The 25,564-nt window shown below is 32.4% G+C and overlaps 2 protein-coding genes and 1 long non-coding RNA gene across 6 annotated transcripts in view; 2 read left to right on the forward strand and 1 right to left on the reverse strand.

Moving 5' to 3' along the window:
* Nucleotides 1-14,435, forward strand: part of LOC111703457 (uncharacterized) — a 32,262-nt gene extending 17,827 nt beyond the window's left edge. The window contains exons 19-31 of one of the 3 annotated variants that reach the window (XM_023475404.1): nt 3,808-3,905; nt 4,203-4,296; nt 4,512-4,573; nt 4,937-5,011; nt 5,384-5,482; nt 5,968-6,026; nt 7,098-7,237; nt 9,405-9,523; nt 9,685-10,906; nt 11,750-11,814; nt 12,741-12,838; nt 13,176-13,291; nt 13,924-14,435. In XM_023475404.1, the coding sequence (XP_023331172.1) occupies nt 3,808-3,905; nt 4,203-4,296; nt 4,512-4,573; nt 4,937-5,011; nt 5,384-5,482; nt 5,968-6,026; nt 7,098-7,237; nt 9,405-9,523; nt 9,685-9,843 (905 nt within the window). In that variant the 3' untranslated portion in view covers nt 9,844-10,906; nt 11,750-11,814; nt 12,741-12,838; nt 13,176-13,291; nt 13,924-14,435. The remainder of the gene's footprint in view (nt 1-3,807; nt 3,906-4,202; nt 4,297-4,511; nt 4,574-4,936; nt 5,012-5,383; nt 5,483-5,967; nt 6,027-7,097; nt 7,238-9,404; nt 9,524-9,684; nt 10,907-11,749; nt 11,815-12,740; nt 12,839-13,175; nt 13,292-13,923) is intronic. The other 2 variants (XM_023475405.1, XM_023475406.1) reach the window with 2 other exon arrangements.
* Nucleotides 1,686-2,515, forward strand: LOC111703458 (uncharacterized). Its single transcript, XR_002765614.1, has 2 exons — nt 1,686-1,747; nt 2,415-2,515. It is a non-coding gene; the product is annotated as an uncharacterized LOC111703458 (long non-coding RNA).
* Nucleotides 14,436-16,656: 2,221 nt separating the features above from the next.
* Nucleotides 16,657-25,564, reverse strand: LOC111703465 (vesicle-associated membrane protein-associated protein A). Of its 2 annotated transcripts, XM_023475413.1 has the most exons (10): nt 25,454-25,564; nt 24,912-25,064; nt 24,277-24,380; nt 22,284-22,376; nt 22,064-22,120; nt 21,393-21,410; nt 19,425-19,514; nt 18,798-18,881; nt 18,469-18,584; nt 16,657-17,243 (listed from the first exon to the last, which is right to left on the reverse strand). In XM_023475413.1, exons 1-9 carry the CDS (start codon nt 25,509-25,511, stop codon nt 18,489-18,491), a joined length of 753 nt encoding a protein of 250 aa, XP_023331181.1. In that variant the 5' UTR covers nt 25,512-25,564; the 3' UTR covers nt 16,657-17,243; nt 18,469-18,488. The 2 variants fall into 2 exon arrangements, with proteins under 2 accessions (XP_023331181.1, XP_023331182.1); XM_023475414.1 differs by lacking the exon at nt 21,393-21,410.

Consider the following 25,564-nt stretch of genomic DNA (forward strand, 5'->3'; position numbering starts at 1 on the left):
GGGAAAAGAGTTTAAGCAAGGAAAGGTTTCTAATCTTGGCTATATGTTGATAGATGGCACTGAGGTGCAGAATAGGAAGATTAATGAAGAAGAGATTACTGGATTCTTCTAAACTTTGCTCCAGGGGAGACAGAGATCTTATACTGGTGTACCAACCTGAATGTACACTGATTTTAACTGCTCTCCAAGGTTCTTGTGAGAAGATTAAACACTGTTCCCCAAATGTGTTAAGTGCTGGTCATCTATGCTCAACAACTCCCTAGAATATCCTCTTTGGAGTGGTAGGATTGCTGAGCTCCATAGACTATATCAACAAGACTCCTGCTCAGCTAGATCTGGTTAAAAACCTTTACCATGTGGATGCCACCAAAATTGCAATCTCTACTATTTCAACTAAAATTACAATGTTTTATTATAATAATGTTTATTAATACAATTAATATTGTATTTATCATGCCATTCTTAAACTCGTAGTTGTTAAAATTGTATATATTGAAACTGTATTGATAGTTTAAAATATAATATTAATAAGGTTCAGCTTTCATCTGCTGAAAGCACCAGTTCTTGTCTAGTGGTGTCTCTAACCCTGGTAGTACAACCACTGGGGATGCCTTTCAAGTCAAACAACCAGGTCCTCTACACCGCTTGCTCTCATTTCACCTCCTCAGGTGACTAGGATTACACCTAGTAGTTCAACCACTAGGGCTGAAATGCCAGATAAGGCAACTGGGTCCTCTACTCTCAGCAGTTTAAACAAGCACTTACACCCCCTCCTCCCCAGTCAGGGGACTGAGAATTCTTCAGCATCAGCTGAAACTCTTCCTCTGGGACAAGGAAGAGAGGATTCTGAATTTCTGCAGTGATCAGAATATGTTTCTTTGTTGCATGATGAAACCATGGATAATTTAGGAGTGGTTTCTTATCATGTTCAAGATAATGACCTCTCTGAGAAAAGGCCTAGTGAGATTATTGAGAGTTTTTCCTCAGAGTTGATCCTGAACTTATCATACAACTCTCTGGTAAAAGGGTGAAATGATGTCACAACTCTAAACCTCCAAAATGATGAAGATAATATCTTTCAATGTTAATCATTAATATACTATGAGTGGATTACTTCATCACCTGTCCCATGGATCACTCAGGAGTGGTTTCAGATCAAGTTAAATATGATGACTTCTCTGAGAAAAGGCCTAGTGAGAGTTTTTCCTCTCAAGGAAATCCTTCTTATGCTTGGTCCCTGGTTCAAGTTCTGAGAGCTCTGCATTATAAGTTCTATTATATCATAATTAATAATTTCTCTGACATATTTTTTTTTGCTAAATTTTTGCATATATTACCCCTGAAATGTTTGCTTCAGTTTTTTTTGTGAAATTTTAACATTTTTCAGGAACTTTTGCAAATCAGATAAAATTTGAAATTTTCATGAAACAATTCACCCCTTGCTGGAAACCGTATGCAGAACATGTTGTATGAAAATTTTTGATGAATGAAAATGTAAACAAACACGCCAGTTGTGTTGTGAATCCGGAGCTTAGAGGTCGGTATAAACATGTTTACTTCTTTATTCTTGGCGTGAAAATGAGCCTTAAACTTTAATGAGCCGAAACTTTAATGTTTCACGTGAAAAGTCGTAAAATGTTATTATCTCTGATTAGAATCTTTATTTCTATCTTTGTGGATTGCCACTGTTCTTTAATTGCATCTTTATTGCAAATTCATCTCTTCATCTGTGGTTCTGCCCGGAAAAGTAAGCATAAACCTTTATTTAAGTTTACTTGAAATTTGCTTTTTTTTAGAAGTTTCCGCAACCCATGAAATTTGCCTTTTCGGAAGTTTCTGCAACTCAATTCTTTTGAAACTAATGAAATTTGCCTTCTTGGAAGTTTCAGCAATTCATTCCATTTCGCAACGTTTTGCCACATTTTGCAACGTTATTGCAACTTTTGCAGCGATATCTTTAATTTTTGCAACGTTATTGCAACCTTTCTTATTTATTGCAACTTTTTACATTGCAATTATTGGCAAAATGCTTTTAAGTTCGCCAATTTTTATTCATTGCATTTATTATGCAAAAGTTTTACCATGCAATTTATTACATGGTTTTAATTTGAGAGATACAGTGGTCTTCATAATTACCGAGTTTTTTCTCAAAAGTATTACTTTTAAAAGTACAGTGGTCCTCATAATTACCGAGTCACCAGCCATAATAGCCATAATAATTTATTGATTAGCACCATTATTGCATTCCAATTAAAGTAAACAGAGTTGAGTTTGGTTAATACCATGGTTTAAGCTTTAAACTTATGAATTATAAGCTTAACTTTAGCTTCTTTACAGCTGTAACTATTGGACCTTTTATGGGACCCTTATGGCTGTAAACTTTTAATTGCTTGTTTAACCTAACTTTTGTTTAGTTCGGAAGAGTCTTGCGAATCTATCAGTGCCACAGAGCTCTCTATTTTCAAGAGTGGAACTTATATATTTGTATTTAAAGTAATAAATTATTGTTCAGTTATTCTTGTTTCATTTTAAAACCACATATACAGAATCACTTTAAATTTCCTGCTACTGCAGACAGGGTATTATTTTTCTGCAACAGAACACTCCAGACTTTGCACTCTTGTGCAAAGATATCAATACTAAGAAGTTTCCAGTCTTGGCCCCCAGGACAAGCCAGGAGTTGTAGTCCTTGATAAATTCACACTTTCTGTCCAGAAAATCCTTCCCCTGGGTACAGGTCAACTCCTCCTAGTTAACTTAGAATCCAAGTTTGACTTTTTAACTGCTCTGAGTGGGAACAGTAAGAGGAAGGCAAGGAGAGAATTATGTGGGGGAATCATCTTAAAGAACCTCTCTATCAGATCTAATAAACTCAGCATTACAGGAGACTTTAACTGCATCCTTTCTCCCAAGGACTGCATGGATAACTTCCAGGCTAAGTTCAAATCCTCCACTTGGACTTGATTACCAACATTGGCTGCTCAGCAAGCCATTGGTCCTTCAGCACAACGCCTCTTCTAGTCTGAAGATAGAAGTACAGAATGTTGAGATATTGTGTGATGTATCAACAGGAACACCACACCCTCAAGTACCAGACACAGTAAGATTGGAAATTTTCTCTGCTTCTCATCCTGGAGTCAGAGCAACCAGAGGGATAATATCTGTTAGATTTGTCTGGAAGAATCTAAATGGTGATGTTAAGATATGATGTGAAAGCTGTGAAGAGTGTCAGAAAGGAAAAAATTACAGACAGGTCAGAGCAGAAGTTCAAACTAATCCAATTCCTTCAAGACGATTTTCTCATATACATGTAGACATAGTTGGACCTTTACCCTGCTTGCATGGTTTCTCTCATATTTTCACAATAATTGATAGACCTACACACTAGGCGGAAGCTTTACCTCCCTCCGCCACCAACACAAAAGATTTAGTAGATGCCTTGATGTTTCACTGGATATCATATCCACTCAACTACAACTGCCTATCATCCTCAGGGGAATGGAATGGTTGTGAGATATCATTGATAGCCAAAGATGCTCTACACTCTTGTTTAGCTGGTTTGGATTGGTTTCATCACCTTTCTTGGGTTTTATTAGGTATCCACTCCGCCCCAAAGGAAGATTAGAGCATCTTAAGGGCCAAGGGGGACGGGCAACAAAATGGCCCAGGGTAGGCAATAGGCATATTAATAATTTTACTTTCTCCCCCCCACCCCCACTGCAGCATCTCTCTCGAACTACAATCCTAAATGCGGGCCTAAGGTTTAAACATTAATGGGTTAAAAAAAGATCCAAACCTTGGGTTAAGGTTTACTGCAGCATAATGAGGGAGGACGGATCCACACAACCTGGGATCAGATCGGAGCAGCAACCGGAAGAATCACATCGGTTGCTCCGAACCTACAGGTTAAATTTTATCATAATAAACCATGAAAGATGTAGATTGCAGATCTTTAATCAATTCTTTGAAAATTTAGGATCAAGATACAGTTGCAAAGATTGAAATCAAATGTATTTTTATAAGTTTATCATCTTTACATTTACTTTAATACTAAATTTCCTGAAAATATATCAATATATAAGAAACCATCCCTAAACTATATTATGATGGTGCTTATGCAATTCCTAAACTATTGTTAATGCCCACTCAATCCCTAAACTATTGTGTGTCTCGGCAATCCCTAAACTATTGTTTATGTTCAGGCAATCCCTAAAACTGATATAATCCTGGATACCTGTACTGTTCACCTACGCAAAGCATTTGTTCCGAATCCTGGATATATTCTCGTCTCAGCAGGAATAATCAACCAGCCAAAACATTTTCTTCTTAAAGATTTTTAAAAAAAAAATTATACTACAGCAACCTCTTATATTATTCAGTGCTTGATTCATTGGATTTAAATTGAATAGAGGATCAACCTGATTTAGAAAATTTTTCTCATTTTTTATCCTGTTATTTAAATCATGTCACCACGTACAGTGTACAGTGTACAAAACTGGTTTGTTTGGTAGATTATGAGCAGATTGAACTAAGAATATTAGCTCATCTGTCAGGAGATCCAATACTCATTAAGGAACAGAATTCACATTCAAAAAGGACCTGAACCCTCACCTCAAACTCTTATTTTCTAATCCTTGTACTAACCCTTGTATCTTAGCAACTTAATTTTGATGACCTTTAATACTTTGAACTACTTGTATTTTCGCCTTACTTTATATAATCAAAGTTTTAAAAATTAAAGGTTTACATCATGGGGATTTTTATTAAAGACAATGGAAACTTATAATTTTAGTTTAGTTAATTTTAAGTATTTTCATGGAATAATTGAAGAACTTTGATAAAAAATTACATTATTAAACTGTGTGAATTTTAAACCTTTTTATCCCAGATTCATGCGTGGCAGCGTGCATTAAAACTGTGAATTCTAATATTGAAGGCAATAAGAACAGGAGGAGATATATTTATGGAACTGGCAGCAATCTGGTTAGAGAAACCTGTATCTAGGATTCAGGTATTTATTCATCTTTAAAATATCTGGTATTAACGTACATCATAATTCATGATTACAAGAATGTAACTTTTAATTCTTTTATCAATCTTTAAAAGTTTGCATAACTGTAATAATTTTTATCATTATTGTTTTCATTATCATCATTATCATCATTATTATCGTTATCATCATAATCATCATCGTCGTTATCATCATTATCATCATCATCGTTATCATCATTATCTTCTTATTCATTATTATTATTACTATCACTATCATCTTAATTATTGTCATCATTATCATCATTATGATTATCATCATCGTTATCTTTATGATCATAATCGCGTGATCATCAACCTGATAAGGAACGTTATGATATTTGTCTTTGTCTAGTTTTCTGATCGTGAGAAAACGAAGCATGTTGTTTACGCTCTAATGTACGGAGCAGGGAAGAATAAGCTCTCAGAGATCCTCGAGGTTTCTCCGGACCAGGAACCTTTTTAAATTTCAAGATTCTCATAAACAATATCATTATTAATTTTAAAGTTAAACTCAGAATTTTGGAGAAAACTGTTTCATTGACGATGAACACCCCCCAACAACCTCTCCTCATTGTACCTACAAGGAGCACTTTTTAACAAAATACAACCATATTTTGTAGGGCTTAAAAGCCTGAACGCACTTTTTTCATAAAAAGAAAATACAGATTTTTCAATACATACTGTGATAACCAGAAAACTCTGAAAGGGAAAGACAACTTTATACTCAAATTATGACTTTAAACAGTTAAAGGAACATGAGACACAGAAGCTGTGCTGTGTATTTAACTAAATAACCGATTTAATAAGTTACTTGTAAAATTATTTGTAAAAAAATCAAAATGCTTAAGTATTGTTTTAATTTCGTCTTCCTAGATTCCACAGTTTTCTGGTTGACACTGTAATTAAGAAAATTGAAATTTAAAAATATCTGATTAGGCACAAGGAATTATCAACAGTTTCTATACTAAATTCTCTCAGCTTAAGTCTTTTAACAGGTACAGGGGAATCAAGACACGGCTTTATAAAAGACAATGTATAGTTTGAATCGAAAATGAAAATGTTTTAAGAATTGTAAAAAGATGAAAAAACTGACTTAGGACAACTATGAACTAAGAGTTTCTATTATTTTTATGATGAGTACATAGTATATCTTAGTTAATGAACTTTTTCTGCATTTAGGCATTTTTGCATTAAATCACTCATCAAGTTAATGAGGTCTGTTTACATTGCCAAATTGTTTTGTTTCATATTTATCGAAATATTTAAAGTCATAACTTGAGTCTGAAAGTTTTCTGGTTCTCACTAATATAAAATTGCCCTCTGTGGTTAAAACTTTATCTTAAAATAGAAAATATGCAAACTAAAATCACGCAGGTTAGTTTACTGGAGATCACATTAAAGAAAAAATTTATGCAAACCTTGTTATTTATAAAAAAAAAATCACGCAGGTTGTTAGTGACAAATGACGTTTTCCCTATACTGAATGACAAATTACGTTTTCTCTATACTGTAGGAAAAATTACGTTCAAAACAAATGACGTCTTCCCTACTGAAGGACAAATTACGTTAAAAACAAATGACGTTTTCCCTATACTGAAGGACAAATTACGTTTAGGACAAATGATGTTTTCTTCTATCAGTGGGACAAATTACGTTTAGGAGAAATGACTTTTTCCCTATACTGAAGGACAAATTACGTTTAGGACAAATGATGTTTTCTTCTATCTGTGGGACAAATTACGTTTAGGACAAATGACGTTTTCCCTATAATGAAGGACAAATTACGTTCAGGACAAATGATGTTTTCTTCTATCTGTGGGACAAATTACGTTTAGGACAAATGACGTTTTCCCTATACTGAATGACAAATTACGTTTTCCCTGTACTGTAGGAAAAATTACGTTTAGGACAAATGACGTTTTCCCTTTACTGTAGGACAAATTACGCTTAGGACAAATGACGTTTTTTCTATACTGTAGGACAAATAAGATACCATATATCATGTGTAAAGCTTTTTGTGTGAATAAATCTTTATAATAATAATATTCCCGTGTGTTTATCTGTAGGTCTGTGGTGCAGAGGGCGGAGGAGAAGGGGTTCCTCGTTACAATGTTCGGGAGGAAGCGCTGCTTCCCTCACATCAAATCTTCTAATTTCGGGATGAAAATACAATCTCAGAGACAAGCTTTTAACTTTCTTATTCAAGGTATAACAGATAAATATGCCAAATGGACTGTAAGCGTAATTTCAAGAAAAACCTTCATCCAAAGATGGCAATGATGTTTTATTTTCAGTAACTGCTGCAATTTAAATTTATCATATTTTAATGTCATTATGTGTCCGTTATTATGTATTAAAATATGAAAACTTTTGATATTTGAGTTAGTAAGAAATTTACGTTTTCGTATTAAAACATGTAAAATATGTATACAAAGACGACGTTCTCTACAACAATCAACAATCAATTAATCATTTCTCGTATTTTGGTTCATAGATTCACTCCACGTTGATAAAATGTATCGTATATTACACTTGCAATTATGCATTTTTGAGAAATAGTTTATTTCATTGAATATCATTGAATAAAGCGAATGAATTTAATAAAAATTACATACTATACAGTTCAATTTTATATTTAAAATTTATTTTGATCCACAACATACTGAAAAAAACATCAAATAGTGTCTATAGAGAGACTGTCCTTTTCCGCTCAAATTCTGAACGGAAAATCGGCTTTTTCTCTGGCCACTGTTTTCTTTGAAAAGTAAGACTAATACCAATCAACAGCAAATAGGATGTTTAGTTACCCTGAAATTACCCAAATAAGTGAAGAGTCCCTTTAAGAACCAACATACCAGTAATCTTCAGGCTCATACTTCCTCAGGGTAGTGGTCTTAATCCCAGTATTCTTGTGTTTGGTAGAGCTTCTTAATCCCCAGGTTACAAAGAATAGGACTAACAAGATCGTATTAAGTTGAGACCATATGTTGAACCTTCCCCTTTGCTTATATGTCCTGGGTCGCTGTCCATTTATAAACTGGACTGTGCTCTAACCATCATGAATTGAATTTGCAGCTAAGGACTCAGTACTCAATTGGTAATCTCCACCACCTCAATTGGTAATCAGCCAAAATAAGTGTAACATTAAATCGGATATTTTTTAGAAATAAGATCATATTGACCTCTGTTAATGGCCCTATGGTGTACAATATTGTTAAAGCTTTCTTTATTGCTCCTTAGTTTCGAAAATAAATCAATAAATATGCCAAACATAAGTGCTAGAAATATATTACGTTTTTTAGTTTCAAGTTTCGTTTTAAGAATGTTTGCTGCATTTTCCTCTGAATGTTGTTTTGAACTCCTTATAAAGAGAGGAAACTATAACCCATTATTAGTGGACTAAATACTTCATTTTCAGTAGGGGGTGGGATGAGACTAATCCATGGGTCATGTCTAGCATTGGTTCCTCAAATCCCTCCCTTTGCTCCTCCCCCTCTTTGTTCTCGTTATACAATCCTCTAATACCAGTAAGAAGATTGAGATTAATGGAACTATCAACTGTAAGACAAGAAATGTAGTTTACTGTCTTACATGATTACTATATCTGGAAACATACAGCGGCAGCCGCTGTAATATAAAAACTGAACAAAGGGTCGTCTTCCTTTTATTTTGAATTTGTTTTAACAACAATATTTAGGACAGACAACAAGATCTTTAGATAAAAGAGTGAGAAAACATATTGGATACATTAGAAATCTCCATACAAACCAGACTACAGGAAAACATTTTAACCTTCTTGGACATGAACTCTACCATCTAAAAGTTAGCATACTAGAGAAGGTTTAGGACCTTGGCCGGAGAAGTATGAGAATATGAGAGTATGAGAATCTATTTTTATTTTTTAAGTTAATTGTAAACTGTAACTCAGTATTTTTTAAAAAAGAATATTGTTTATGTCTAATTCTTTGAAAGGTTTAAATACACCTCCTNTGACCCCCACCACTTAATACACATACATATAAATAGTTTGTTTTTAATCTTCCTGGCAGAAACCATCTGAAGGAATATGATTGTCTTAAAACATTGTTTAAGAAGTGAATTATTGCAAATTATCTTTTTTCCATCTCATAATCTGAGTGCATTTCTCTTTTCTCCATTTGAGAGCCAATTTTTTTTTTATTAATCTTTTTTTGTTTGTTTAATTTCTTGTCGTTTCAATATTTTTTATCGTTTTTTTGGTTATTATATCGTTAGAACTGACAAGGGTCAACCCAGACCGAAATATATTTTCAATAAATGTGGAACTAACATCTCTACAGAGGTTTGGTCCATCACCATCACCGAATTTTAAATCAATAAACATGTATTATTAGGAACTGCTGCTGATATTCTGAAGAATGCTGTTGTTTACACTACAGGAGTACTGAATAGTGCTGGACTAGCTGCTAGGGTCATCCTTCTCATTCATGATGAAATTGTCTGGGAAGTCCAGGTAAAATTTAATTATCTAGGGTTGGGGGCATATTTTTACCATTTTCCTAATTTCACCATTGTAGTTATGTTGTTATGTAGTTATGTATGTGTTTTTAAATGCGAATGAGCACCTTTCGAACGTTTATCGACCAAATCCGGATATTAAGTGCTTATTTCAAGGACGGGTGGCGGGACTCCTGTTTAGATCTGATAGGACGGAGTTTAGAAAATCATTCCCGGATATTCCCAGCTCAGGTCGAGTTCAAGATACCCCTCAGCGTCAAGATATCTGTGGGGAACAGTCTAGCAACCATGGCTACTGTAGAGCAACAGATATAGTTGCATCCTTCTGCAACATATATAGTTGCAACCTGCTACAACAGATATAGTTGCAACCTTCTACAGCAGATATAGTTGCAACTTTCTAAGAAAAAGATATAGTTGCAACCTTTTGAAAAAGATACAGTTGCAACCTTCTGCAGCTGATATAGTTGTAACCTTCTGCAACATATATGGTTGCCACCTTCTGGAACAAAAATTGTTGCAACCTTCTGCAACAAATGTTAATGCAACCTTCTGCAACAAATATGGTTGCAACCTTCTTCAACAGATATAGTTGCAACCTTCTTCAACAGATATAGTTGCAACCTTCTTCAACAGATATAGTTGCAACCTTCTTCAACAGATATAGTTGCAACCTTCTTCAACAGATATAGTTGTAACCTTCTTCAACAGATATAGTTGCAACCTTCTATAACAGATATAGTTGCAACCTTCTTCAACAGATATAGTTGTAACCTTCTGAAAAAGAAGTTGTAACCTTCTGCAACAGATATAATTGTAACTAATTATGCAACATCTATGGTTGCAACCTTCTACAACAGATATAGTTGTAACCTACTGCAACAGATATAATTGTAACTAATTCTGCAACATCTATGGTTGCAACCTTCTACAACAGATATAGTTGTAACCTACTGCAACAAATATGTTTGTAACCTTCAACAAATATAGTTGCAACCTTCTTTAACAGATATAGTTGTAACCTTCTACAACAGATATAGTTGTAACCTACTGCAACAGATATGTTTGTAACCTTCTGCAGAAAATATTGCAATCCCTTTAGAAATTTTCAAAATTTATTTACATGAAACTATTTTACATGGAATTCTTATGATCCAAATGGATTAGTTGTTAAATAATCTAGCTTTGTTAATTTTAATGAATTTAAGAACTATTTGTAAAATTGAATTACGTATTTATGATATCCTTTATTTGTATTAAAAACAATAAGATTATAATTTATTATTTTAATATTTTCAGAAAATTTGGAAAATGGCAAAATTTAAATATGTGTATCCTTACTTTTTCTTGTTGGTACTTTTATTTGCTTCTGGGTAAGGTATTTACATTATTTTTAATTAAAAAGATTACAGGTTGCACTGTACAGACTTAATTATTTTCATTCTTTTCGTGTATGCTGCATAATTCCGGCCACCAGTCACTTTTAAGAGAACCCGGGCTTGAAATTAAATAGAAAACGAGCAAATCTTTATAATTATACAGGGTGTCCCACATCAAATTAGACCGCGTCAATGGGTCTAAATTACGATTTGGGGGACAAATCAGAAAATTTAAGAAGAATATATCATTTTGAAAATTTAATAAGGTTAATAGAAAATTTATTTTGCAGATAATGCTAGATTTTTAGAGTATTATGTGCGTATTTTGGCGTTAAAGATTGGAGATAATCTATTATGATATGGGACGCTCTGTATGTGATACAGCCATACATCGAAAGAATTTATCAAATGTCGTATTCTTTACTTTCTGTTAACGGAATGTTGCAGATATTTAGTTTTTTAACCAAATGATTTTATTTTTAAAACTGTTCCCGCATATTCATGGCTATTTATTTATTTTCACATATACTGAGATTTACATAAAATAGTAAAAAACCCATTGAAAAATTGTCAAGACGGCATTTGAAAAAAATTTCGATGTATGGCTCATTTAGGATTCAACTGTACTAAAGTCAGTGGGGGCGTAATAAATCATACTCTTAAATTGTATGATCACTTTGTACTTGCCTTTAGAAAAAAATATTCACACTTTTTCTGTTGAATGCCACGCTAAAATTTGGTTGAGATTTAAAAATATTATATTTTTGATGTGGATAGATTAAATATTTTGAGGATTTTATTGGATTTAGTTCAAAATTAGTTTTAGTTTAATTTAATTTTAGGTTTACGGGATTGGCCAGTACTTTTTATCTATATAGATATTCAATATGCAGCTATGTCATGGCAGGTATGGTCTGATTTGTGATGTGCAATAACTTGTTCGTTTGTTCAACCCAAAGACGGTAGAATAGTAGAAGATAGGGCATTAGGAATTTATCCTACTAGTGTGTACGCTCTGTACACTTTTATATGACGTCATTGGGTGCAGTATTGGTTTTATATCCAAACAATCAACATTAAAACTCTAGTTGATCTAGTTATGAAATAAATTAATCATTGTAGGTGCTAAAAAATGGTGGGAAAATAATGACACGGATATAAACTTCGAAATTTGTTTTAATCAGTGATAGGATTGGATGCTCTCCTGCTAAAATAAAGCTAAAATTGTGATTTTGTTACGCATCTCATTAGTATGAAAAATACCACATATTTTAAAACAAAATTTGTTAGAATGTCATTAAGTATAGTTTTGTTATAGTCTAAAGCAGAATTGTATGCCAGTAACGTGAGCAAAGCCCGAAAAAACCTTGGTTTTAAGTAGCCAAATTTTTTAAACCAACTACATTGCAGTCTGTTTTAAAATTTAAAGTTTATGTAAAAAGATAATAAAGTTATACATTTCTAACGGCAAATTATGTAAAAAACGCAAGTTTTTGGTAATGCTTAAAAGTCCTAAAACTTTTTAAATTATAGAAAAGACGACATTCTTTAGCTTCTTATGGGACCCAATTGAGGCGTCTGGTTTTGCGTATAAATCCCAATGCCTACTCTTTATATTGCAAAGCTCTTTGGTTCAACCAAGGTTTTTGAACTTTTAAAAGACACTAGAAAAAATCTTAAGGTTCCAACATTTTAAAACTGAATTCTGTAAGAGTTTTCTTTTATAAAATTATGCAAAAAGGTTTTGAAAGGAAAACAAATGTTTATAATGAACAATTTTGAATTTTGTAAAATTTGGAAATCTATCGGAAAAAATACACTTTTATTTATCAGGTTGTGCTTTACTGTCTTGTATTTCTGGATTCTTTAATCTCTGCTTCTCAAGTTCTCTTCGGTTCTCAATTATTTCAATAAGTTTAGCATTGTCCTCAGTAAGTCATATTAAATTTTTGGAATTTTATATAATTTTCTTTTAATCAAAAGACGAAAATAAAATTTCACTTCATAGAGTTAATTCCAGCATTAAAATAATATATTTCTATCTTTAATGTTTTTACTTGAATTGATGGAAAACATATTCGGAATATGTAAAATTGGGACTGAAAAGTCAAGTTTTTTCATCCTGTTTGATACTATTTACTCAAAAATTAATTATTTTCCTCCGCGCAAACATGCATAAGTTCTACGGAGTAAATGTATTCTAAAACGCAGGGGAGTGAATTTTAAAGAAATATACACCCCTGAAATGTTTCTATAATAATTTTTTAGGCGTTGTTAAGCTTTTTTCTGATGATTCAATACCTTGTTGGATATGAAACCTTGATTCATGCAGACTTTGCCAGATCTAGGTTCAGCTGGGAGGATATTACGTACTGCAGTCTGGGGTAAATATAAACAATATTATTTTGATTTATTTAAGATTCTCAGTTATTTTGAGTGCAATCAAGATGATAAAAAAGTGACCTCGGTAATTTAATACGATAACATTTAAACTCTTATCTTATAATATGTGTGAAAGTATAGGGCACTTTTTTTATAAAATTCTGAAATCCACCTATATATATATAAATATGAAATATGAAAATAAAATATTTAAAATATTTAAAGTTTGAAAAAAAATTAAAGATGGTGCCTACTGGCTTTTGGTAAAAGTGGCTGATTTTACCTGGACTGACCCTTCGGTAAATCAAATCACTAATGTAATTATGTAAGTCAGTAAAAAAAATCGTCAAAATAAATCAAGATGGTCAAAATATTCGTTTAGAAACGTTAAAATCTCAAAATTTCCTTGAAAATTAATGAAATCATAATCGTATGATCTATTTTTTAAAGTAAATTACTTTCTGACTTTTGACTTTTTCTTCTTAATATTATAATTTGTTTTGCTTGTGCAAAAACGGATTTGCCATTTTTAATGAAATAGTTTCAGACAACGAGAAAACAAGTTTACGGCAAAATAGATACCCTTTGGCTTAAAGGTAAAGAATTTAAATGTTTAAATTGTTTTTTGTTTCAGGGCTGTCAACTTCTGGATTTGCGCTTTCAGTATCGGATTCTCGTATTTATCTACTCGTCAGGAGTGGATGAAGAAAACGTATCCTCATGATCCTGGAGAGATTCCTGAACATGGAGAATCTCAGGAAACTGGAGGAATTTCCGACCCCGGAGAATATCATGAACCCAGAGAGAATCTTGAACATGGAGAGATTCCCGAACCCGGAGAGATTCCTGGACCCGGAGAATATCATGAACCCGCAGAGATTCCTGGACCCGGAGAATATCGTGAACCCGCAGAGATTCCTGGACCCGGTGAATATCATGGACCTAGAGAGATTCATGAACCCGGAAAAATATAATAAACCTTACAAACTCTGATTACGGAGAAGTTCATAAAATGGAGATATTTCCTTTAAGGAGTAGGAAATCATGAACCTGGAGAGAATCCAGATCCCAGTGACGATCCCGACTCCAGAAAAAATCTAACATTCCGTGTAGTACAAATAAAAGAAATTAAATCTTCAAACGCCATTTTCTTGAAATAATGATAAGAGAAAGTCAGACATCCTTTTTTAAAGCTGAGAAGAATTGGAGAATGAAGATTGAAGATATATACTTTAAATAATTTTTAAAAAGTTCAAAGACGTCAAAGTTACTTAGGACACAAAATTATTTTTAAGTCACCTTCTTTTTAAAAAAGATAAAATATTTTGTAGCATTTTAACAAAACGTTTAAACAATAGTTCGATGTTTATTGTTAAGATCAGGAAGTAACGTAACGGAATTGCGATTTTCCTAGGATTAAAAGTGTATCCAAGTATTCGACGTTTGGCTAGAACAAACACAAAGTGATGTTTTACATCAAAAAAAGATGACTTTTAAAAAAAATTCAATTTTTCCATATTTTTCCACTGTTTGTGCAGTGGGATTTCAAAAAATAAGAAAAAATCGCGATTTTTAAAGTTTTTCTTAAAAATCTCAATTTTGGGCTAATTCTTTGGCGTTCTTAATTTTTTGAAAGGCAGGGGCAACAATGGATTGACCAAGCAATGTTGAGAAAGTCCTTGCTCTCAAAACAGAGATCTCAACTGTCAACTAATGAAAAATTATTAAAACTTTCTAGTCAAACTGTTTGGTTCTTCAAGTTTCAGCGTAAAAATTGCCAAAAAGAAAAACGTTGAAAATTTGTCCTTAATTTAAAATATTAACAAATCTTGAAAAAGGAAACACAGACATTTATCTGGCGAATTTATTTTGACCTATCATTCCTCAACGTTAACCCCCATGTTCAGCTACTAAGTTGTGAGGTCCACGTTCAAGTTTTATTCTTGAAAGGTGAAAGTTACTCAATACTCATGACCATTGTTTTTGGTCCGTTTTCAAACTTTAACCTTTTTTGCTTAAGGCTCTACAAAAATCTGAGTTAAACATCTTATTTCAAAATTGCATGCTCTTAAAGTGGCTTTTATTAACTAATGCAATATTTATCGTTTATTGAGAGCCGGCGATTTAAAAATTCAAGAAAATACGACTCAGGTCTAGGCTGTCATTGGACTTTATTTACGACTTAAACTTACGGATTTAAGTTGCATCTAATTTCTACTGAGTTGAGCTAATAAAACCGGTTCAATATTGTATCTGGCGGATATTCGTGGTTTGGCGCATTCCGGGTTTTGATGAGAACAAGACTCAAAATTGAGCCTTATTTTCTACGAGTCCACTAACACCGTACCAACAAAGATCGTTTCTATTTTCATTTGGCCGAACTCCTTAGGTCTAGCCGAAGATCTCTACGCTGGCAATCACGTAAGAGTTGAGTCTTAGATTGAGTTTTTAGCTGGGCTTGAGGAATTACGACCCGAGCCGAAGCTTTTAAATCGCGGGTTCAGACATAAAACAGATAATAACCAAAACTAATATTAAAAGTTTAAATCTTTGCTCTAAGAAAAAAGTTAAATAAAAGCAAACTTCAAAAAAGCAATTTTTCAGTGTGATTAATAACCGCCATTCTAGTGGGACACTTCTAATGTCAAAAATCACTAAAAATATATTTTATGAATGGACCTCGTCACGTTTACAGGAAAATTTACATTTCCTGGCTATAAGCATTAAGCATTTTTCCCCTCGTAGTTTTATTTGCTTAAACACGCTGGTGATTTACCAGGAATGCTTAGAATCAAGTGAGGTAGCAAGATGTAAATTTTATCTCCAATGAAGTCTCTAAACTTTCTGTTACAAATTCATTTATGACCTTTTGAACTCTTTAAACATAATGTTCACTATACACTGCACAGTGTGACCCACTAATCATGACAATTAGAAGACGACCAAGAATTAGATCCCTCAGGGGTTTAAATTTCCATTGATACTAAGAAAATGAAAATATCCATGAACAGGTAAAACACCCCTCCACACTTTGTAACAGTAGATTAAACCGAACATACAAATTATTTGTTTAAATACTTTGCTCGTGTGCATGTCTGCTTGTCAGTTAATATCCAATAAACAGCTAAACTGATCGAGCCCAAATTTTTTGTGGGACCTCGCATGATCCCAGGGAAGGTTTATGGATGGTTAGAATTGAAAAATATGCCTAAAGAAATTTAGATTTTTCAAAATCCACGAAAAAAAAAACGATAACATAGTAACGATTTATAGCTAAGGTGGGCGCTGGAATCCTAGGATTAAATATTACTTTTGGTCGTCATTTAAATTATCATGTTTATTGCGACACACTGTTAAAATAAACTGGTTTTATAGTGAAGAAGATCCTTTATTATCGAACCTTAGAAACAAAAGAATTAACATTATACAGTTTACGGGTCAAGGATGTGAAATCTCAAGAATTTTCGGGGATTCGGTGAAAAAAGAACAAAAATAGAGAGAGGGAAGGGGGGGAGGTAGCGTAAATTAAAATATACAGATGAAACGACTGAAAAATCCTTCCTCAAAAATATCTAATGATTGGACAGGAATGAACTTGGTTAGAAAAATCACAAAAAAAAACACTAGAAAATTTTCCGTTCTTGGGCCAAATAGTCTAACAAACATTATTTACTTTTTCATACAGAGCGTTAACAGTATACACTACATAATGAAATCACAATTGGTGAACCTAGCGTCTCTGAAAATGACTAAAATGGCACAATTGAGCCACATTTAAACTCGAGAATATGTGGTTGTTCGGCATCTGCCGACCAAAAGTCCTAAATAACCCAGCTCCAAAGACTGGTTGTAAAGTAGTATAATCAGAATTGAAACAATTTGCGTGAAATATTTAGTTTTATACATTCTAGATTTATCAGCACTCCATTTTCCAGCGTTGTCCACTTGGCAGGCCTAGAAATAGTAAGTATACAGTGAGAACCAGAATACATTGGATTAGGAATTATTTTATGTCGTATCAAGGCAAATACAGTTAAACCCAGAACCTTAGAGTCATTGAAAGAATGTATAAAATGTCGTATTCTCAACCTATTGATAATGAATTGGTGCCGATATTTATTTTTTCAATTGAATAATTATATGTGGCTTTTTAAAACTATTCCCGCATATTTCATGGCTATTTCTTTATTTTTTTTAATTACTGAAGTTTGTGTTTAATAGTATAAAACCCATTGAAAACTTGTCAAGACGACATTTTTAAAATTCTTTTGATGTCTCCGTAATTCTGAGTTAATCTGTAGTTAATAGTTCTACTAGTAACTTTTAAAATTATTAAATCACTTATAAAGTTAATACTGAACAATTGTTTGAGTCTTAAAGTCGTCTTCCTATTCCAGGGTTTTCTGGTTCTCACTGTAGTATGTATATTTGATATAGTCTCTTAAAGGTTGAAAAAGACAAATCACAGATGATAATAATAAACAAAATAGTATTTCCGTCGATTTTTGAAATAACATTTTTCTCGTTCGGAGGCACAATTAGAAGAATTTGTGCCAAAACTTAAATATAAGACGTGGCTCAAATATGGCTGATTCCACTTAAAATTGTATTCAAAGTTTCAAAACGGCGCTTACTTGAAATCGGTTTTTGCCGGCTCAAATTCATTAAATTCGGACTCGGAATTGATTATTTCTGTTTGGTTAAATGACTAGAAGAGGAAACCGGTTTTGTGGCGTTAAAAGATAAATAATTAAATTCAAAATTTTGTCTTAAAAAAATAATTTCAGAAACGAAAAAAAAAATAAATGGAGAAGGTAGTTTTAAAGTCCCAAATATTTATTTTTTGCCTGGATAAATACATAATACATATAGTGGCTATTTTAATCTAGCCCGTTGCGCGTTGGAATAATAGCACTAGAAAATTGGAACATTTTAAAGGGATTGAAAGCGTAATTTCAGGCGACCCTCCATGTGAAGATGGCAATGCCAGATTCACAACGGTACCCTTATAAGCTTTGTCTGCTTATATTTGAATTATATATCAATTTAAAATATTAAAAAACTGATCCATTGTGAATCAGGCATTGCCATTTTTAAATGGATGGTCACTTGAAATCAAGCTAACAGTTTCTAAAAAAATAAACATGGATTGTTTTAAAGAAGAAAATAATAAACTGACCTATGCTATTGCCTGGCTGTCTATAGGAAGAATTTGCCGAGGATCATTCCTATGATGAGAATAGCCAGGGCAGCGTATATATATAAAGTTGATAATCCCTCTCCACTAGGACCAACCTAAACCAATCAATCAATGAAAACAGGTATTTACTGTAAAGAATCCTCCGGGACGATTTTCGAACCTTTCATAACATTTGGAGAAAAACTTTTCAAGAAAATATCTGTTAGAAAGCAATGTACGTTATTTTAACGGATTTTACTCAAATGTGCGACTTCGATAAGCATTGCTGTAGCCTTCAAGGTATGACACAAGTAAATTATAGAACTTACCGCGGCAACAGTAGTGCTGGAATAGCTGCTAGCGTCAGGCTTCTCGCTTGCTGCGGCAATACGCTTCAGACGCATAGTTTCCTCCTAATTAATTAATTAATCAATCAATCAATCAAATCTTACAAAGCATTTAAATAATTTATCAATAAATCAATATTAACAATAATTTGGTCAAACAGGAAGTCAATTTAACAAACAAGAAATCAATTTATCAAACAAGAATCAATTTATCAAACCAGAAATCAATTAATCAAACCAGAAATCAATTTATCAAACAAGAAATCAATTTATCAAACAAGATATCAATTTATCAAATAAGAAATCAATTTATCAAACAAGAAATTAATTAATCAAACAAGAAATCAATTTATCAAATAAGAAATCAATTTATCAAACAAGAAATCATTTTGTAAAAGGATTTATCTATCTAACTAATATTCAATTTTTTATAAATATTTATATATTTATCAATCTTTCAAAAGTGAATAATTATCGAGAGCGTATTACGAATTACGATAAATACTGAAGTAGTGAGTTTAATAGTGAAATTTTCCCCATAGATCGATCACAAGCACTGTTTAGAACTAAGAACCATAATCCTTCTTCCTATAACAAATAATATCTAACCTTGAGAAGAAGGTTTTCCTGTCTAATCTGAGACAATCCTTCATTCAGTTTCTTAATCTCCTTCACAGCATCCGACATATCTCCATCAGACTAAAATATAAAAGAAAAAATAGCTTCAAAGAAAGAATTTTCTCGATCGTTAATGGTTCATTAAAACAATTAAACAAAAAACCGCATTTTTTAAGATTTAATCTAATAAGTAATTATTGTTATTTTCAATAGAAAATAAACAAAAAATTTTGAAAAATATTAAATTCAATCTTTCTTCGTCCAGTTAAACAAAACCAATATGATTTATTTAATCTGTGTTATTGTTTGTTATATAAAACAAGATGCTAATCTCATTAATCCTAATTTGTTGATACTAAAAGTTCTGTTTATTGGCCCTCAACTCCCCCCCCCCCTTATCTTTTCATTTCTTTCTCTCAAATTTTGTTCTGTTTTAACCATTGAATTCTTTTTAGAAAAAAAACTAATTAAATACATGTCCGTCCTAATTTCCGTAAACATTAAAGTTTTCTTATTCCGACATAATGAGTTTAATAACTTAAAAATATACTAGGCTTATAGGGCGCCATTTTTTTTGTTTACATTTTAAAATAAAGAAAAAAAAAATTTGCAGATTTAAAAAAAAAATTCGGAGATTTTCAAGAATTTAAATTTTTTTACAAAATTAAAAACCTTTAAAACACATTTTTTTTAATTTTTATCATTCATAAACCTTCCCTGTGGTCATGTGATGTCCCACAAAAAATTTGGGCCCGATCGGTTCAGCCGTTTTGACGTTTACTGGATACAAACAAGCCAAATTTATATATAGATTTTGTTCGCTGTACGGCGTAAGAATGCTGCACAGTATTGTGTAGGAATAGGAAGAGAACAGAAAACTGCGGAATAGGAAGAGAACAGAAAACTGCGAAATAGGAAGAGAACAGAAAACTGCGGATTAGGAAGAGAACATTAAAACAATATATGATGTCGTTACAAAGCAAATAGTTTCACTAGTAACTGATAACTCATTTATGGAGTGAAATGGGTCTGTTTACACTGCACAATTGATGCGTCTTATGTTCATTTGACTATATAAATTCATAACGTGTGTCAAAAAGTCGTCATCCCCTTTTCAGAATCTTCTGGTTCTCATTGTACATGGTGAGGATATGATTAAATCTTAGTACGCAAACACATTTCCCATTTCTATTTTTTTCCCAAAAGCTTCATAAATATCAATAAAATGTGAAAAGGAAACCCGCTCGGCTTATCGGTTTATAAATATCAATTTACAACTTATATTCAAATTTAGGAGCAGTTATCAAATATATCATGTGATCAGTAATCCGCAATTATTCGCTTACATCGTACTTGTTCGTAAAAAATTTTCCCATTCCAGAGGAGGGGGGGGGGGGGGGTATTTTTGGAGAAAAAAGCTAAACTTAACGTCCCTTCGGACAAAGTAAAATAACCAACCGCTCTGAAAAGTTGTCATGAAAAAATTGCGCATTTTCGTCTATAAAGACGATAAAATTGTGGACGACAACTTTATCGGGTAAAGTAGTTGAAAATAATTAAAACTTCTGGCATTGTATGTATATTGTGTATATAGACTTACAAGTGTTTTCTTTCATAATTCATTAAGTTCAAGGGTAAATTTTACATAATTATCACTCAGGAGGAAATATTTTAGAAGATTTGAAAAAAAAATTAAAATTTTTTATTTATTTCCTACTAAAATTATCCATTATCCTCTAAAAAATCCTTTATTTCGTATACCCTTACAATCATTATGTATTATGAGAGACACAATAGTTTTTATTAATTTTTGAAAAATCGAGATTTTTAAAGAAAAATATTTTCAATACATGTTGGGAAATTAATGAACAATCAATCAATCTAATGGAAAGAATTTGAGGGAAAATTCTTTGCAAAAAGTTAAATTACCGGAACAAATAAAAATTAAATTATAAATACCTTTGCCGGTGCAGGAGGCTAAAATTAATTAATTTAATTATTAAATTAAAAAAATAATATTGACATAAATTAACTATTTTTAAGTTATAAAACTTTACAATCCACTTCTAATAATTCATTGGATTTTACAATTTTCTTAAAGAATTTATTCTCTTCTAATAGTTTATAACAAAAGGGGATGGTGAAGATGTCACATTAGATGAAGGAGAGGGGGAGGGGGGGTGAGTGTCCTGCCTTCATTTTTGGTTCAAATCTTCCAATTTTTTGGCTGCACGCCTAATTAGTAATTAGTGGTCGAAATTTCATTTTCATTTTGGAGGTCATTTTAGGACATTAGAGGTCATTAGATGGTCAAACACTGGATTCGTTGCTGCTGCTGTATTCCTTGGGTTCCTAACTTTCCTTTGATATGCATAAAGCCATAATTAAAACTTTTTTATTTTGGAGGTCATTAGAGGTCATAACAATTCAATTTAATCTTATTTTAGGAATTTCGATCACTAATTAGGCGTGCAGCCAAAAAATTGGAAGATTTAAACCAAAAATTAAGGCGGACACCCCCCCCCCCTACATCAAACATGACATCTTCACCATCTCCTTTTAAAATTTGTCAAATGTAACTTTTTTTATTCTTCAGATCATAAAAAAAACTGTTTGTAAAATAAAATTACCTTGACTGGTAGTTCCACTTTATCAAGTTCAGGGTATACTTTCACCGGTACCTTATTCTAAATAATTCAAGGTTAAATATCGAATTGTTTGTTTTGTTAAAGAATAAATTTTGTTGGGATAAAATATGATTCCTGATTTTAATTTATTTTCCCTAATTTGGCGATTGATACCGTGCCATGGGGGGGGGCTATGCACCCTGTAGAAATATTTATAGTGTACCTCCGGGACATATTTCTGTTCAGCTCCAGCTGGCATTACGAAAACACATTTAAGCTTAGAGTCCATCATTTCATTCGAGTCAGCATCCTTCCACTAAAATAGATTTATATTCGAGTCAGCATCCTTCCACTAAAATAGATTTATATTCGAGTCAGCATCCTTCCACTAAAATAGAGTTATATTCGAGCCAGCATCCTTCCACTAAAATAGATTTATACAGCATCCTTCCACTAAAATAGATTTATATTCGAGTCAGCATCCTTCCACTAAAATAGATTTATATTCGAGTCAGCATCCTTCCACTAAAATAGAGTTATATTCGAGTCAGCATCCTTCCACTAGAAATAGATTTATATTCGAGTCAACATCCTTCCACTAAAATAGATTTATATTCGAGTCAGCATCCTTTCACTAAAATAGAGTTATATATGAGTCAGCATCCTTCCACTAGAAATAGATTTATATTCGAGTCAGCATCCTTCAACTAGAAATAGATTTATATTCGAGCCAGCATCCTTCCGCTAGAAATAGATTTATATTCGAGTCAGCATCCTTCCACTAGAAATAGATTTATATGCGAGCCAGAATCCTTCCACTAAAATAAATTTGTATTCGAGTCAGCATCCTTCCACTAAAATAGATTTATATTAGAGTCAGCATCCTTCCACTAGAAATAGATTAATATTCGAGTCAGCATCCTTCCACTAAAATAGATTTATATTCGAGTCAGCATCCTTCCACTAAAATAGATTTATATTCGAGCCAGCATCCTTCCACTAAAATAGATTTATATTAGAGCCAGCATCCTTCCACTAAAATAAATTTATATTCGAGCCAGCATCCTTCCACTAAAATAGATTTATATTAGAGTCAGCATCCTTCCACTAGAAATAGATTGATATTCGAGTCAGTATCCTTCCACTAAAATAGATTTATATTAGAGCCAGCATCCTTCCTCTAAAATAGATTTATATTCGAGCCAGCATCCTTCCACTAGAAATAGATTTATATTCGATCCGCATTTTTTTGAGGATCCGAATCCAAGAAGCCAAAATGGTGCGGATCCATGATTTAAATTTCAGGAAGAATACACGACTAGTCTTTCAAATGTAAGAACAGAAGGCGTCAAATTGCAAGTGTATATTACTATGTAATTACTTCAGTCAAAAATAAAAATATTGAAAATTACCAAGTTTGGCTGTTTCCGCGCAAAAGTGTTTAGCAGATTTTTTAGTTTTAAGGGCAACGCCGGGAACTTTGACAAGTGTGTAAAGTTGCGTTTAAGAAAAAAAAATTTATTGATTACAATAGGGGCTTACAAAATGTTAAAAGTTATATTAATAAAAAATAACAAAAAATTTTAACGCGTAGAAAACAGTTATTGTCTAGAATAATTCTAATTCATTTTTTGTGAAGAAAGTTTTTTTTCTTCCGTATAAGCCCTGTGAAAGGAATTATAATCTATTCAATCGATTTCTCAAAAACGATATCAATCAAATTTAATCACTGATATCTTTCCAATAAAACTTGTGTCAATATATGGTTTCAGAACACCATTGAAACAATATTAAAATATTAAATAATTTTTCTGTATTTAAAAGATAAAATTATGTTTATTTTGACACGTATCATTATTTTTAATATCATTAATATAATTATTATCATCAGTATTATTATCATTATCATTATCATTATCATTTTGTTTTTGAATTTGATTCTTCGATTTTAATCAATGATCTGATTTTAAACTAAATTATCTTGTAGTCATAGCTGTTATCATTACTTAATGAAATATCCATGATAAACTTGATTTTCTCCAGTATAATCTTGATCTTATCTATGATTATCTAATTATTGTTCGTGTTTATCTAATTATTATCCATGATTATCGAGTTATTATTCGTGTTTATCTAATTATTATCCATGATAATCTGACTGTCATCCCTGCAGATTATCTGAGTATTATCAATGGTTATATAATTATTATACTAACCAGTTTATCTTGATCAATCTCTCCGTCCGGTGCAAACATCGATTGAACCATAAACTTATGTTTATTCTTCTCTGAAGGATCATATTCAAACGGCTGTAAACTGACTGAAAACATAAATTCATAAAATGCGAGTTTAACTAAAAAAATTAATCCGTGAAAAGCGAGTAAATAATGTTTTAACAAGTCAAAAAAGTGGTGTTTTAATCTTGAATTTATATGCATTAAATTTTGTATTATCTCTTTTTCTGAAAGGCTATTTGTTATATATAATACATTAATCATTGACAAATTTTTAAAAATCATCCATGCTCCGGTAAAATAGAAATAAAAGTTACTCTTGTGAATTGTTCCTGGCACTGTAAAAAAAGGATTTTGTTCAATGTGTTCATTTTTAAGTGTAATTAAAAAATCTCAGAAATTAAGTCAGTGGCATACTTGGGAGTTTGTCTGAATAGGGGTTTACATTTTTCTTTTTAAGGGGGTGAGGCTCAGCACCCGTTGGGGACCAAAAACCCATGGAAAATGATAGCTTTCACTGATCGGGGGGGGATAAGTCCCAATAGCCCCCCCCCCTCCCTAGTACGACTCAGTCCCAGTCCCCGCCCTGTCCCTAAAATTAGGAAAAGTACTGTAACCTGCGATTTGAACTTCAGATGTTGGATCGACTACTCCCGAGTTAGGTTTGACACAGTAGCGTTTAGGTGCAGTCGTCTTTATCTTAAAGCAGACTTTCTTATCAGACGGATTCTTTAGTTTCATTGAGGAAGTCACTGCTGTCACGAAGGGACCTATTACAACATAATTGAAATGATATATATTAAATATTAATTCATAAGAGAAAAAGAAGGATATCCGAGATATATTATCTACGACAAAAGTTTACTGCAGTGCTTAGGATCCGGATCCGCAAAAATATGCGGATCCACGGATCCGGATCCAAGGGGTAAAAAAACAACAAAAAACTGCAAAAAAAAAATTATTTCTAATTAAATTAAATTAAATGGATCCTAATGCGGTTTACTTTTTACCGTAATGAGACATACAAATTTATAAGAGGCTCCCTTTAAGCAGTAGCAAAAAAGTCTTCAATCAATTAACCGATAAAACATTCTGAGAAAACAAAATTCAGGAAAATAATTCATAAAAATTCATAAGACTCATGAAAAAAAGGAATTACCTTGAAAGGAGAGCTCAATTGGAGGCTCGATAATGAGAACCTGATCCCGTTTAGACATTTTTCCTCCGATAAATATTAATCTGAAACGAATATCTTAAAAATAAATTGCAT

This window comes from Eurytemora carolleeae, unplaced genomic scaffold, assembly GCF_000591075.1.
Source record: "Eurytemora carolleeae unplaced genomic scaffold, Eaff_2.0 scaffold504, whole genome shotgun sequence".
In the NCBI taxonomy this organism is placed as follows: Eukaryota; Metazoa; Arthropoda; class Copepoda; order Calanoida; family Temoridae; genus Eurytemora; species Eurytemora carolleeae.